Source organism: Pogona vitticeps, chromosome 3, assembly GCF_051106095.1.
Source record: "Pogona vitticeps strain Pit_001003342236 chromosome 3, PviZW2.1, whole genome shotgun sequence".
Classification (NCBI taxonomy): Eukaryota; Metazoa; Chordata; class Lepidosauria; order Squamata; family Agamidae; genus Pogona; species Pogona vitticeps.
This window is the reverse complement of record NC_135785.1, coordinates 199,367,469-199,383,046: the sequence shown is the minus strand read 5'-3', so window position 1 is coordinate 199,383,046 and position 15,578 is coordinate 199,367,469. Positions and strand designations below refer to the sequence as shown.

At 37.7% G+C, this 15,578-nt stretch overlaps 1 protein-coding gene across 2 annotated transcripts in view; it reads left to right on the top strand.

Moving 5' to 3' along the window:
• Positions 1 to 14,725, top strand: part of ABCG1 (ATP binding cassette subfamily G member 1) — a 46,984-nt gene extending 32,259 nt beyond the window's left edge. For both annotated transcript variants that reach the window (XM_020783946.3, XM_020783947.3), the window contains exons 6-15: positions 922 to 1,067; positions 2,163 to 2,286; positions 3,445 to 3,559; positions 4,727 to 4,875; positions 5,517 to 5,618; positions 5,844 to 6,012; positions 7,481 to 7,581; positions 8,498 to 8,656; positions 8,863 to 8,981; positions 10,010 to 14,725. In XM_020783946.3, coding sequence (XP_020639605.1) covers positions 922 to 1,067; positions 2,163 to 2,286; positions 3,445 to 3,559; positions 4,727 to 4,875; positions 5,517 to 5,618; positions 5,844 to 6,012; positions 7,481 to 7,581; positions 8,498 to 8,656; positions 8,863 to 8,981; positions 10,010 to 10,238 — 1,413 coding nt within the window. In that variant the 3' untranslated portion in view covers positions 10,239 to 14,725. The remainder of the gene's footprint in view (positions 1 to 921; positions 1,068 to 2,162; positions 2,287 to 3,444; positions 3,560 to 4,726; positions 4,876 to 5,516; positions 5,619 to 5,843; positions 6,013 to 7,480; positions 7,582 to 8,497; positions 8,657 to 8,862; positions 8,982 to 10,009) is intronic.
• Positions 14,726 to 15,578: the final 853 nt, after the last annotated feature.

Sequence of the window (15,578 nt, the reverse complement as noted above, 5' to 3'; positions counted from 1 at the left end):
ACTAGGTTTGCATCTTAAATAACTGGCAGTATAAATGGTTGCTATAGATATGGGGTTAAAAGGACAGTGCTGCAGAAAGTTCATTAATGTGTAACATGAACATATGCAATGTGGTTAAAAGCAGAGCATCGATGAAAGCTGAGGTAACTTGCATTGTGTGAAGTGATTCTTAAAGTTAAACATGTAGCTTCGCTGCAAACCTTTTGCCAAAATCATAGTTTAAAATAGTGTGATCCTAAGTGTATTCATCTAAAAGGAAGTCCAGCAATGCTGAATGAACTTACCCCCGAGAAAGTATGCGTAAAATAAGACATGCAGCCTTCAATGATTTCCTTTCTTTTCCTTGAACAGAGGGCTACCTGGAAAATGAGTATTTTGAGCAAAACCACACAGAAAGACAAATATCCAATTTTATCACAAAGTTTATACATTAAAATGATATTACATAGCATAGATTTTTATATTTACTTTGTCTTTCTAGATAGGAAATACTCTTCTGCTCTGTGGTGAATAAAGTAAGGTGCCCTGGGAAATGGTAAAGGGTGAACCTTACTTTGGTACTATTTACATGGATAAAATGAGTATAGGTTCATAGTAGTCACTAAGCTGGATTCTCTAATAGCAAAGGAATTAAAACACACAAAAAGAATACTGAAGAGATTTTGAATGACCTGGGGATGTATGGGGGTTTCCCCTGTTCCTATGTTCTACCTTCCTACATACCAAAAGATCCATGTTACTTCAGAACCCTTAGTGAATCCCACCCACGTAGCTGTCATTTTCTTTGTATCAATTTATATTCAAACATTATCTCAGGATGCCAATTTTTCCTTAAATGTCACTTTTTATGTTGCACATCAGTATGGATGGTGCCTGCGGAAATGTTTTGCAATATTCTTGATGTGTCACTCCTCTCCCCAGGTAAAGGAGATCTTGACAGCTCTGGGGTTGATGTCATGTGCCAATACGAGAACTGGAAGTCTTTCAGGGGGCCAGAGAAAACGTCTAGCCATTGCTTTGGAGCTGGTGAACAACCCACCAGTTATGTTTTTTGATGAGCCTACCAGGTAATTGTGTTCCAGTACTTGCTCATTATGGTCCGTACTGTAAGATATGCTGTTCTTTGCTAGCACCCGAAAGAAACTCTGGATTTTCCTTTCAACTTGTTGCCCTAAATACAATTGCTGGCCCCAGCTAGAGAAGACCTTACCTACAAAACATGGTACTTACGTGCTGACCATGTTTTCATTGATTCAATGGATCTAATGTACCTGGGGCTGACAACTGGATTTAATCCCAATTTAATGTCTGCAGTTCTATTGAATTTTTAATTTCTGGTGGTTTGTAACTGTTTGCTAAATTGCCTTGAGTCCCTATTCTCTAAGAAAGGTGCACATAAAAAATATAATCTATCAATCAGTTTAAGCCAGTTTTTGAAGTTGTAGTTGTATTAATCTGTGCAAGCTTATTTATTCAAGCAGACATTTTCCTGCTTGAAGAAACAAACAAGATATTGTTTTTCCCCCTTTTCATCTCCGGCCTGCTGGCTGAACACTGCTGATGTCGTAAGATCCTTCACTATCCCTAAGAGCAACAGAACTCCTCTTTTCCAGGTTAAATATATTGAACTCTCTCAACCATTCTTCACAGTGTTTGGTTTCCACACCTTTTACCACTCTGGTCACCCCTTTTTGGACATGTTACAGCTTGTTGACATCTTTATTAAGTTGTGGTGCTCAGTACTGGACATAGACATAGTGCTCCAGGTGAGATCTGACTGAAGCAAATTAGAGTGGTTCTGTTACCTCTCTTGATTAAGCCACTGTACTTTGCTTGTCAGAGCCAAGAATATTAACATAACTTAGAAACTTTTCATGGTTGTATAGTTATATGTTAGGGATGCTTTATCTATGGATTTTCTGCACCAGTAAGAGATGGACTAGATGAACCAGAGAGTTTTTCCCATCTCTATAGTTCTGTCATTCTGTTACTCTAGTTTGTGGGAAATAAACCTGAGAAACTGATCTTTCTTTCTTTCTTTCTTTCTTTCTTTCTTTCTTTCTTTCTTTCTTTCTTTCTTTCTTTCTTTCTTTCTTTCTTTCTTTCTTTCTTTCTTTCTTTCTTTCTTTCTTTCTTTCTTTCTTTCTTTTTTTTTTCCTTAGTGGCCTGGACAGTGCATCTTGCTTTCAGGTCGTATCACTGATGAAGGCTTTAGCGCAAGGTGGCCGGTCCATCATTTGCACCATACATCAGCCCAGTGCCAAACTCTTTGAGCTCTTTGATCAGGTACTATTTCAATATCTTTGATGAATTAATTACTCTGTAAATACTGCACTGACAGATTGACCATAGTTCCTAAGTGACACTCTTTTTGAAGTCTTAAAATGTTCTAAGAGAAACTTAATATTACATACACTGTTTAGTTTTCCAGTATCTATTCACTGTTGACTTTGATAAGTCAAAATATATTTTGGTCCTGTCTCCCTTCCTGCAGAAGCTTCTTCCTCTTCTAAAATTCTCGGTGCTTTTTAAGTGTAGGCTCTTTCTGCCTGATATATTGGCAAGCTTCCCTGTGGCACTCAGGGGATATGTCTTTGGGAAGAAATGAATGAAGTGGAAGTGTAGAGGGGAAAAAGCTGTCCAAATAACAGATATTGCAGTGTTTCACGAGAGGGCAATCTTAGAGCTTTTCATTCTTCAGCAGGAGGGAAAATCAAGGGTTAAGGAATAGTCACAGAATGCTGTTATTAGGCAGGACCTCTGATGGCACTTGGACACAATTTTCAGACAAGAGATTGCTACATCAGAATGCACTTTGTGGCAGTTGGTTCCTTGAAAATGCTTACAAATTGAATCCGATTTCATATGCAAACCTCAGGTGTCAGGGAGAAGCTTACAGGCTGGCTCTCATATGTAGATTTGGGTTTGTTTTGTGCATCTTGGCTATTTTTAGGTTGCATTCTAGCTGCAAACCTGATGTGTTAGCTGCAACCTCTCACAGGCTATTTCTGTGATTTATGCTAGCACATTTTGTAATCAGGGCATCAGCCACTGGGTTGTGCTTCAGGTTCTCCAAGGGCTTGATTACAAACTATCCCCTACACAAACTATCTGCAGACATGTGGAGAACTAAACCTCAGTGTGACTTAAACCCCTTTGGGATGGGAAGAGGCAGTTCAGGATGGCTCATGGACCGCTCTGGAATATCTCACGCCAGATCTGGCACATTTATATCAGAGAAATCTCCTGACTTCCCAGTCTTTGTGTGAGCAGCCTCCAGATTCATTGCAGAGTTCTCTGATTACAAATCTTAGTAAGCAGTCTTGATGCTTTCCCAGCCAGATAGATGTTCACTGAGCAGGGTCACACCATATAATGTTGAAGACTGTATGCATAATTTCTTGGTTTGTTTTTTGTTTTTAAAAAAAACTTCTTCTTTTTTAGCTCTATGTCTTGAGCCAAGGGCAGTGCATTTACCGTGGAAAAGTGTTAAACCTAGTTCCCTACTTGAGAGATTTGGGTTTAAATTGTCCAACATACCACAATCCAGCAGATTTTGGTAAGTTCAAAGGAGGAATTCCTTTTTCCCAAAATATTTTGATTCCCATCCCCGCTCACACACAAATGCTTCATATCGAAGCTGAAATTTGTAAATAGTGATGAAACTATGACTACCCTCTAGTGGTAGGTTGTGATACTGATCTCTTCTTTGAAACGAGAACCTGAGCAAGTGAAGTTCAAGCCTCTGTCAGTGCTGAAAGAAGTCATATTGTCAAAGCTGCTGCTCCTGTGTTGCTATTAAAGACACAGGAGGCTGGTCCAACTTGAATTTTGTAACCTTAGTGGCTAGACTTGCTAATAACATTGATGTATAAAAAATTTCAAAATTATAAGCTAGCCTTCTTGTATGTGTGTGTATGTGTATTTATGTACAGTATATATGTAAGTGTATATCAACCTTCATATAAAATATCCCTTCCCTAAGTTAATAAATGTGGCTTACAGTAAAGATAAAAACATGTGTAACTTCTGAACAAAACATTAGTATAGGTTCTTAATGTAGAATATGTAAGTAGCTACATTTTTCCAAATGATGTTCCAAGTGTCTTCTTGTTCTTTCCTTAGATCTTTCTAGAACTGTCATGATTGCAGAATTGTTTGCTTTTTATTATGCAATTTATTGAACAAATTGTTTAATTTTGTTTCTCAAACAATTTCTCTTGTGGACCAGAATTTCGCATCTCCACTATTTCAGTGGGACGGCAGCCCATTCTAGAGTAATCATCGGTTCCGTAGCTCAAGTGTTCAAGGGTAGAACCCTTTCCTCAAATGAACTGAACGCAGAAACAACTGAAGCTATTATTTGCATTTTTAAGTATTTTTATCCTGTAGTTTACAGACTTCTTCACTTTGTGTTCATACCTGTGTACACAGGTAACTGTGGTACAGTTATTAGAGTGCTGGACAGGGAGTTTCAGATGTTTCAAATTGGGTTCAGGACCCCAATAAGCCTCTGTTTCAGCCAGATTCACCTTTCAGGGTTGTTATGGTGGTGAACTGGGGAAGAGGAGAGCTATACACGCCATATTGAGCACGTTGACAAATATGAGGCATATGAATATATATTTTTAATAAAAGAATAAATACAGAGAATCCTGTTTTCCATTGACTGTTCCACAAATGTTCTGCATAAAAATTGATAAATACTTTTCTTCCTTCTTTTCAGTGATGGAGGTAGCCTCTGGCGAGTATGGAGATCAGAACAGTCGGCTAGTAAGAGCAGTCCAAGAGGGAAGGTGTGATGCCGATTACAAGAGAGACTCCGGGCCAGAAAATGAACTTAATCCATTTCTATGGCACAGACCATCAGAGGAGGTGATTCAGTTTAATAGAAATGAGAGGATAGCTGAGAAAAAGCAGTCAGGTTAGCTGCTACTGTTCTCAGAGCAGCATATCTAAGAGACGGTTGTGCTTTTCAAAAAATGATAACAACAAACCTTTCCTACTCTCTGGATATAGTGTTAAAAGTGGAATTAAGTCAATTCATAGATATGTCTGTTAGTGGCTGTTAGTGATGACAGATAAAATGAACTCTTGGATAGAATTTTCTGGGTTAAAGGTATTGTTTTTTTGCTACTCTTGTGAACTTTCCAAAAGCAAAGGGATGGCTATAATGTCGAAAACATGTCTTTTTTAACTGAACAGTGTTCTTTTTTAACTGAACAGTGTTCTTCTTATGTCCTTAGATCACAAAAGGATAGGTTGGCTTCTGACTAAATTAATTGACCTTAATTTACATTGAAATCAATTGACTTCCATGGAAACAAAACACAAATGCTTTAGCCTGGATCCAACCTGCTGATTTTTGAGAGTATTATACAATGAATCAACTGGGAGATGGATATCTGCTTGGAGATCCTTCTCAAGTCATGTGTTCCTTCCAACTTCTCGTGCAAAATGAAGAACAGACAAAGACACAATGTTTAACAACATCTTTTGTTTATTTATTCTGTCAGGACTCTTCATCCACTGAAGGCTGTCATAGCTTCTCAGCCAGCTGCCTTACTCAGTTTTGCATTCTTTTTAAAAGAACTTTTCTCACAATAATGAGGGATTCGGTAAGGCTTTTTAAAATACTTACTAATTGGATGAAAAAATGTATTATATATTATCAGTTTTGGATTGAACTGATTCAACGGGTTCATTATAATTGAGATTATTTACAGGATTTGAACCAGTTTTTCATTTAGTATCCACATGTTATACCTAAAATTAAATTTTAAAATGTTACAGCGTTTGCTAACACCAAATTCTTAACACAATGATTTTTTTTTCCATACTAGGTTTTGACACATTTACGGATCACATCTCACATTGGGATTGGACTTCTCATTGGGTTGCTGTATCTGGGGATTGGAAATGAAGCAAAGAAGGTCTTGAGCAACTCTGGCTTCCTCTTCTTTTCCATGCTGTTTCTTATGTTTGCTGCTCTCATGCCCACAGTCCTTACCTGTGAGTAAGGGTGACACAGTTCTGCAATCTATAAAAAAAAGATAAATTGTGTAAAATATACAAACATTTCTGAGGCATGCAAACTCAGAGGGTGTGATTCTGTTAAAAATTTCAAAAATTTGTCAGCAATTTTAGTTGAGTTGACTCTCATTTTTAATATATTTGCAAATTAAATTAAAATTTGATAAGCAACATTAATGGTTGTTGTAGTAATCTCAATATAGTATTATGGGTAATATTCACAAATAAAGATAATAGAATATAGTAAATCCGACAATGTTCTAATCCCTTGTGATTCCATGTTTTTGGTCCATACTATCAGACGATTGATAAGGCATGTATTAGTCATTAATATAATGAGACACTCATGCAATTTTTGAGAATTAGTATATGCCGTAATAATCATCACCATGTACTATCAAGTCAGTTCTGATTATGGTGACCCCTTTTCAGGGTTTTCCAGGTAGAGAATACTCAGAGGTGGTTTACCATTCTCTTCTTCTGGGGGTGCTCTGGGACTGTGCAGCTTGTCCAATGCCACATAGGCTGGCTGTACTCGCAAGAGGCACTATGGGGAATTGAACTCTTAGCCTCTGGCTCTGCAACTAGATACCTAGACCACTGAGCTATCCAGCCAGCAATCATACAGTATATACCTTACTTTTTCTTTTCTAAAGCAGTGATGTGCAAACTGTGGCCCTTGGACAATATGCAACCCGCTACAGCTGTTATGTTGCAGCTCCCAGTCCTCTTTTGTTGAACTGCACTTCTGGAATCCTCTATGATGGTGAATCACCTTTTGAATAGGTCACAGGCTCTCATTCACCATTTAATAGCCACTTTTCAAAACTGGTGCAGCCACTTCCTTTTTTTGCTTGTGTGTTTGTAGTATTTTTTGTGATCTGTTCAGCCCCCAGAGAGTCCCATGGAGCATAGGCCCCATGACCCACCAAAGTTGCTATAAAGAAGTGTAAGGTTCAGTTATAATTTCTGCTAGTCTGTGTATGTGAAACCATCCACCAACAAAGCAAATAGTTTATGGACAAATCAGTGAGAATGCAAACTCAATAGAGTTATAAGGGAACAGTGCACCAGAGGCAAGCTTGTTCAATATTCAAGGTCTAAGAGCCCGAAGGATGAAATGCTGCAGCCGGATGTAACCCAGGCTTGACTGCTGCCTTCCTCTGTCTGGACCTAGATAGGACGCTAGTTCTAGACAGAGAAGAACCAGCCAAATTCAGTAAGTGAATGAGCAACAGCTATATATAGACTTTGTCTGGAATGGTCTTCTATGAATCTTGGACCTTGTTTGGTGAAAGAGAATTGTGGTGCCTTTCCTCTTAGTGCATCCTCTTGCCAGCCAAATACAAGGGTGAACTGATTATATGGATATGAATGTTGTAATGTTGAATAGCAGTGCACTAATCTCTGTTTTCATTGAAGATTTCTTTTTCTTTGTCCAAAATAGTTCCTCTGGAGATGGGTGTATTTCTTAGAGAGCATCTGAATTACTGGTACAGTTTGAAAGCTTACTACTTAGCTAAAACAATGGCTGATGTCCCCTTTCAGGTAAATGTTATTCTGGATTTCACATTTTACTTTGTATGACAATTCTTCCTACATTTTTTTTCCTTATATGTATTATAAAGCAGAAGGAAATACAGTGGTGCCTCGCTTGACGACGTTAATTCGTTCCAGCGAAATCACTGTAGAGCGAAAACGTCATCAAACGAAATTTTAAAAAACCATTGAAACACATTAAAAACCAGTTAATGCATTCCAATGGGCGAAATACCTAATCGTCCAGCGAAGATCCTCCACACGGCGGCCATTTTCGGGTGCCTGTCTTGCGAAAAATGCCTCCTAAAAACAGTGGGGAGCCATTTTGAGCAGCCGGTGGCCGTTTTGAAAACCTGACTTATCAGCTGTTTTGATCGTGGTAATGTGAAGAAGCAGGGAACCGATTGTCGCAAAGCGAAAAAAACCCATTAAAACATTGTCATGAAGTGGATTCGTCATTATACAGGGTAATCATTAAGCGGGGCACGACTGTATGTACATTCATAGTGGATTCTGTTCCTTCAAGCCTGCCATGTTTTTCTGTACTTTCCCAAAGATGTGCCACACATAAAATAGCTTTGGGGAGCCTTGTTGAGAAACCATGGCAACAAGAAGAAACAGACTCCTACAACATAATAATGGCCACAAATGCAAGGAAATAACAAGCCATACCTCTATATCAGGATCATAGTTTGAAAATGTTATCTTTTTTGGGACTGCAACATGTCTATGTTCTCTTGTTCAGTCCATCACTCATCACATGAGGAAAGTAACAAAAGTAATGACCAGCAGGAAGGGAATCACTAATTTGGTCCCTCCACTTAAAGTGGATTGCCAAGCATCTGAATAGGACTAATGTAACTCTTTATTTTCAGTGTTGACATAAAAAAAATCACATTCATGGAAACTTGTTTCTCTCTTGCAGATTATGTTCCCTGTAGCTTATTGTAGCATTGTCTATTGGATGACAGCACAGCCCTCAGACGCACTTCGGTTTGTCTTGTTTTCTGCTCTGGGGACAATGACCTCGCTCGTGGCTCAGTCTTTAGGGCTTCTAATTGGGGCAGCATCCACCTCACTACAGGTTTTTTTTCTTAATTTTCATGAAATATATAACTGTATATATGTTAATTTGGAAATTGTACCTTATTCTTTGTTGTCATATGTGGCCATGTGGAATGCAGTCCAACAGACACGCTTGGCCCTGAAATAACTTTTAGCAATGATAGTTGTGACAAAAAGTTGACCATGTTTTTACTGTTTTCCCTCCAATCTCCTCCTTTTTTAAAGGTGGCAACATTTGTGGGTCCTGTCACCGCCATTCCAGTTCTCCTCTTCTCAGGATTCTTTGTCAGCTTTGATACTATCCCAACATACCTCCAATGGATGTCTTACATTTCTTATGTCAGGTAAATCTGAAGAACCTGGGATCTTTCAATGTAATTTTCCAAAGGCTTTATCATTTAAATGATAATTTTCAGGGCGCTGTTTTTTAAAAAAATATATTTGTATTTTTAAGTAGCAAATATACTTGTGATAGGATGGCTAGGAAAAGTACTGTTTACTTTGACTTTTCAGAGACCACAGGCACCTAAAGAAGTTTAAATCAAGTAGATGGCATCTTGAACTTGAGCCAGGGAGCCATATGTTCAGGTTTTACCGATAAGAGCCATTGAGTGCAGATGACAAATATTCTGCCTCTTCTCTATCTGTAAAACAGAACTTCTTGTCTTCTGTTAGAGAGGTGTGTTTGAAATACTGTAGGTGAAAATGATCATAATGGCCCCAGTTTACAGTTGCACTCACATGTGTTTCACTATAGCCCCCTCAGCTTGCTTTCTGACAGGTGGTTGATGCTGATATACATAATCACAACCAGTGAAGGATTTTAAAAAAAATATTACTATTCCACACAATACATGTACAACCTAGCAAAATGGCTGCTTGTCTATATGGATTGTTCTTATTAAGTGATGGTATTTAATATTCATCAAGTGGGGTTCCTCTAAATATGAAACATATCATCTGTCTTTTGCTTCTTATTTTTTGATGCATACATATATTTTATAACATGTGTTTTCCCCACTTTGTTTTCATATGAGCCCTGTACATTTGATTAGCCAGAGCTTGTGGTTTTCTTAAGGTTTCACACTATATTATATACCTGAACAAGGACTCAACACTACATTCAAATTTAACACTATAATTGCAATGTGCATAACAGCCACAAGTAGAAATTAAGGCTGATGGTATTAAGGCTTCTTTTGTGTATCATCATATATGGAACTTGATGGACAAAAGTATAATTAACAAAATGCCCAATGTCTTAATCAATAATTTATACAATGATGACTACTGTAATATCCCTTCATATTTTGGTACAGCATATTCTTCAGCTTGCTTTGACCTTGCCCTTGTAAAACATTCTTCCTTGTAGATACGGATTTGAGGGTGTCATTCTTTCCATCTATGGTTTGGATCGAGAGGATCTCCACTGCGACAAAGAAGATACTTGCCATTTCCAAAAATCAGAAGCTATCCTCAAGGAACTGGATGTAGAAAATGCTAAACTTTACCTGGATTTCATCGTGCTTGGGATTTTCTTCATCTCCTTACGCCTCATTGCCTACTTTGTCCTCAGATACAAAATCCGAGCAGAGAGGTAGAGGGAAAACAAAGGCAGCAACACGAAGTTGTAGACTCTTCTTATTTGTCTGGTTGTGGCAGACAAGTCTCCAGTGCCCAGATGCAAATGATATTGTGATCTAGTCCCTAGGAAACATGTCATGTTGGATTAGTGAGTGCATAGCTGCTGTAATAAGTCCAGCGGGGGTAGATCGTATTCCTTTCAAATTTTCTAGCTTTATCTAGGAAGGAGAAACAAAAGGGAGTTTTGTGTCACACTTGAAAAAATATTGCTGTGGATCCCAGGAACTTTATCTTATGAGAAATATTTCTCCTAAAGTTGCTGTGCTGCTAGCAAAAAGATATAAGCTGGCTGGAGATTTCTCATCTGTGTTCCATCAGCTACCAAGTGGAAATGTGAGGACCTCTCTTCCTGTTGTATCTAGACTTCATCTTCACACATTTTCTGCATTTTTGAGCAAATTTTCCAACCACAAGAAATCCTCTATGAAAGCAGAAGTCTAGAAATTCTTCAGCCCTTCAGCTTATCTCTTTAAAATGAATTAATACATTTTTAAAAGACATAAGTTATTTGTTATTCTCCTTTGCAAACAGAGTCTGGAGTTTACTCTTAGGAGCTGGTCTCATTTTCCTTCCAAACTGGTATGTTAGAATAAAATGTCAAACTTCATGTGAATTTCATGTGAATATTGTAAAAGAATTATAGAAGGAGTATTAGACATATAAGATTGTTCCTTTTAGAATTCTGATTTTGTGGTATCCTTTTCATCCTGTTTTTGAGTGGAATTTGAAACATTATTGTCTATGTTATCTACCTCCCATGAGTGCAGAAGCCAGGAATTCCAGCAGTGGTAATTTGAAGCCAGCAAAGCAAACAGATTTGAAAACTCATATGAATGTTTAAACATTTAAAATGAGGTTTATAATGACAGAACAACCACTATTTCTATGTCATTCAATGCTTACGGAAATGGGAAATGTCTCTGCCATCCATATGTAGCTCTCCCAGTTTTTACAAGGTCAGTATGCATAAAGTCCATCAGTTCTGGTTTCCACTGTCCTAACATCCTTTAAAAATGTTAATGCATGCATTCACCACGATTCAGTGCAAAGCTAAGTAACCTCTTGAACCAAAGGCAATTAAGGCAACCACATTCTGTCCTGGTGTGTAAACATTTGGTTAACTGGATTTTGTCACTTGTTTAATATTTTTGTTTTCCTTTCAAGTCATGTTCAACTTGCAAAACTGTTGCTGAATGATTGGGACTGTACCCTAATTTCAACAGTTCCAAAATACTTCTGTACATAAATGTGTTTTTGCAATGGTGGCTTTGCACAGGATACAAAGCTGTTTATCTGAAAAGCTAATGTTGTAGAAAGATATGCAACTGTCTTGTATGCTTGGAGGAGATACACATGTCATGTCTGGCTTGGGCCAATGCATGTAGTCTGGAACAGTGCATGATATTTGGTTGAATCCTTGTGATTGAACTAATTCAGACTTGAAGCAGTTTGGTTTCAGCTACTTGTTCAGAAATTACATAAATCAGCTAATGCAAATGAATTAGACAATGTGGCAAATGCTTAGATATCCTTTGCACAATCCAGTAAGAGGCACTGTTGAACAATCTGTTCTAACCATTCCTGTGATTTATCTCTGTTAATCTCAAACTCCTTACATGAAACTATAGGGTTTCCTCTGCCCCGAAAAGCTTCTGAAATTGAAGATGTCTGACTATCTCATAGAGAAGCGAATGGTACAATTCTAATACAGTTTGACTTATTTTTTATTAATCCTGTATATTACTGGGGATAATTAAATATTATCTGCACCATTAATTGCCATGTAGTTATCCAAGAATTCTGAAGGCCCCATTTATCTAAAATGAAAGATAATTGAATGTGATACTCATTTCCAATGTCAGTGTATGCTGTGCACTATATAAATATGCAGTCTTTTTAAAAAAGATATCTCCAAATCTATTATTGTAAATAAGGATAAACAGCAACATTAAAAAAATACTTTGATAAATTGTGCTAAAGACATAATTCCTTCAACAACTAGTCATGAAATTTGAAAACAATATATGAATTGTAAAAATTTGCTTGGAAATCTATATAATCCCCACAATCACTTCAAAAGTGATGCTATGTTAATCTAATTTTGTGTAGATTCACTTTCCAGCACTGCAAATGTTTGTAAATGCACTAGAGGAATTGAGCTTTAAAGAGTGCTACCAGACATTTCATTTTGCATGTAATGAAAACTGATTCTGCTTAGATTTTATTCTAGTGCCTCTTTTATCAAAAATCTATAAGGGTTTTCAGTGCAAGGCAGCACTGGTTTTAAATGCAACAATCATATGAGTGTCAAACCGAACAACATGTGAAATTCATGTCCTGTGCCTCGCTCCCAGGAATCAGTCTGGTGGGGGGAAAACTACGCTGACAGAACCCAAAGGTGAAAATGTGGACACTTTCTAGAACACTTTTGAACTTAAGTATGTGAAACTGACCTTAGAATGTGGCATTGGTCAGGACAGGAAAATCTTTGACCAAGTTATTGTAATAAAGCATCTCAAGCTTCCTGTGTTCCATGCATTGCCATGAAAAAGTGACATGTTAAATATGATAAGAATGTGGAAAGATGAATATCATGGTAAGGTGTTTCCTTTAAAAATTAGCTTCTTCTGTATGGAATGTTTCATATTTTGCAATCATGTAATTAAAGGATATTGGGTACAGTTTAGTGAGCTTTCTCCATTTATTTTAATGGGATCTCATCAAAAATGTATTAGAGTGAATCGAGAAAGCTGTATGAGGTGATTTAAGACCATGCTTTGCAAAGTCTGTAGTCCCACAGTGAAAGAGTATGTGACGAATGAATAACCTTGTCATTGCAATTCAATGGTCTTGACTCAATGCAGAGCAGAAATAGTTAACCTCTTCATCTTCCCTGACCAGTTTCAGGAATGTATCAACTCAGCTTAGAATTATTATAAAGTCACTTGTGCCTATATTTTTGTGTTTGTCAATCATCTTGGCACCACTTGTTACTTCAGTGGCATAGCCTCAGGTACTGTCAAGTTTAATTCATGTCAAATCTGTTGTTCTGTATTACTATTTCCAAAACATTGTCAAACTTGACAAACTTTGGGAGAATAGGTTGAACCAAGAATTCTTCTGCAGAATTTTGCTAACAGTCCAGGAGACTCCCTTTTTTTGTACTTGATTGTCCTGTGGACAAAATATATACAGCAGCCAGTTACAGTGTCCTCTTCACCTTATCACCACCACCCTTGGCTACCTTTTGAGTCTTTGTGTAGACGTGTAGGATAGTAGGATGTCAGGGATCATAAAGAAGTGCTTCGGGTTTTTGTTCTTGTTTTTATGGTTGATTTGTAGGATTTGGAGTCAAAAGAGCCAGCCCCGCCAAGCCCAAGCTAAAGACTGATGACTGAGGACTATATTTCCTTCATGCTGGCTGGAAATATTCCTTGAAGCAGATAGTGCATAAGGTAGCATGTCCCTCAGTCCTTTTTTTCCCCTCTCTTTTCTGTGTCTCCATCCATCCACTGTCTTCTGATCATGGAAGTGGATTTTAATCCAATAAGTTTTTTATAAATATTTTCTGGCTTGACCCCATCGACTCCCAAAGGCTATGTACCAGATTTTTTTTCCTGGGGGGGGGGGAGGGCTAACAGATAGAAACAAATAGCATAGCGTGCCCTTGTTTCTTTGCAGGGCATGTTTTGTCAGGTCATGCGTGTATGCGCATCACCGTTATCTCTTTCAGACGGGTTCAACATCACATTTACTGTTCATTCTTCCAATCATTCTTATTAAGAAGTGTTCCCAGAAAAAAAAATTACGGGATGTAAATAGAAAGTCATATTTTGAAGCTTCCATTGAAATACCAAATGCCGAAGAGAGAAGCTTACAGGAAGTGTTTTTAAAAACTACGTAGAAGTGCTTAATTTTTCTTTCCTGTATATTCTCTGCTGAAAAGGCGTTTTGTCAACTGCATAACTTTATTAAGCAAAAACAGAATATGTTTGTGCAATAGCTATGTAACTGTTAGATTTTGAGTTTTGACACAGCCTTTTACTTTTAGCCTCAAGGTGCAAGCTAGAAGAATTGATGTCTGCTGATGCAGTTCATGTTAGTAGCTCATCAGTGATCACAATTATTTCTCTGCCCTGTAGCTATTATTTCTGTGGACCATGAATAAGTGCAGGGAAAGGGAATTTAGTTAACAATTGGTGTCTGTTGATGTGGCATATTTTAAAATGTTTTTTAAAACTATAACAGGAAATTAGTTGTTGTTGTTTTTTTATTAGTTTTCCTCACCATGCAAAAATTAAGCACTATCTGCTCACCCAGAGCAATGGACTTCATACACTTGTGGCATACTGCCACAATGGTCTTGAGTTTGCTTATAATTATATGGCACTTTCCTTCATTAAGTAACAAGAACTGGCCACACAATGACTGCACAATGGCCCATACTTGCCTTGCCAATACAACCACCCTGTAGTTTCATTTTCTTTGGAACTGATGCTGCATGCATTCTAACCAGAATGATTTTGGGGACTTATTCCCCCTAATTACATAATGCAAACAACATGCTTTTAAGTCAACTTATTTCCTGGTTTTAAAAAAAGTGCATCTTTATATTTCTTATTAAACAACAACAACAAAGCAAATCTGCATTACTTTAATATTGCACACATGAGCCCTTGATCTTGCCTCGTTACACATTTTAATCTCCATTGGTCACAATGTACTTGGGTTCTTCTGGATAGTAAAGTTGTCTCAAGTGGCTTTTAGGACTGAACTGTTTTACAAAAGCTTTGGAGGAATGGTCAGTCATGTGGTACCTTTAAATGAATACATTGCCTGAATAATCTTGATTCCAGGCATCAGATGTAAACCCACTGGCAGCCAAGCTATTGAGACTCTTGGTTGTTGTGGGTTTTTCGGGCTCTTTGGCCGTGTTCTGAAGGTTGTTCTTCCTAATGTTTCGCCAGTCTCTGTGGCCAGCATCTTCTGAAGATGCCGGCCACAGAGACTGGTGAAACATTAGGAAGAACAACCTTCAGAACACGGCCAAATGTGCCAAAAAAACCCACAACAACCATTAGATCCCGGCCGTGAAAGCCTTCATGGATATATTGAGACTGTATCTCCTTTATAGAGTCAGAGTTCACCAGTTGTTCAGTTAGTTGTATAGATACACATTGGCTTGTTTAGTGGCTTAGAACTATTACTGTACTTCCTATTCATTTTACAATACTTTAACTGAATATTTAATACATGAATCATGCACTGATTAGATTGGCATGTCGTGGATTGAAATA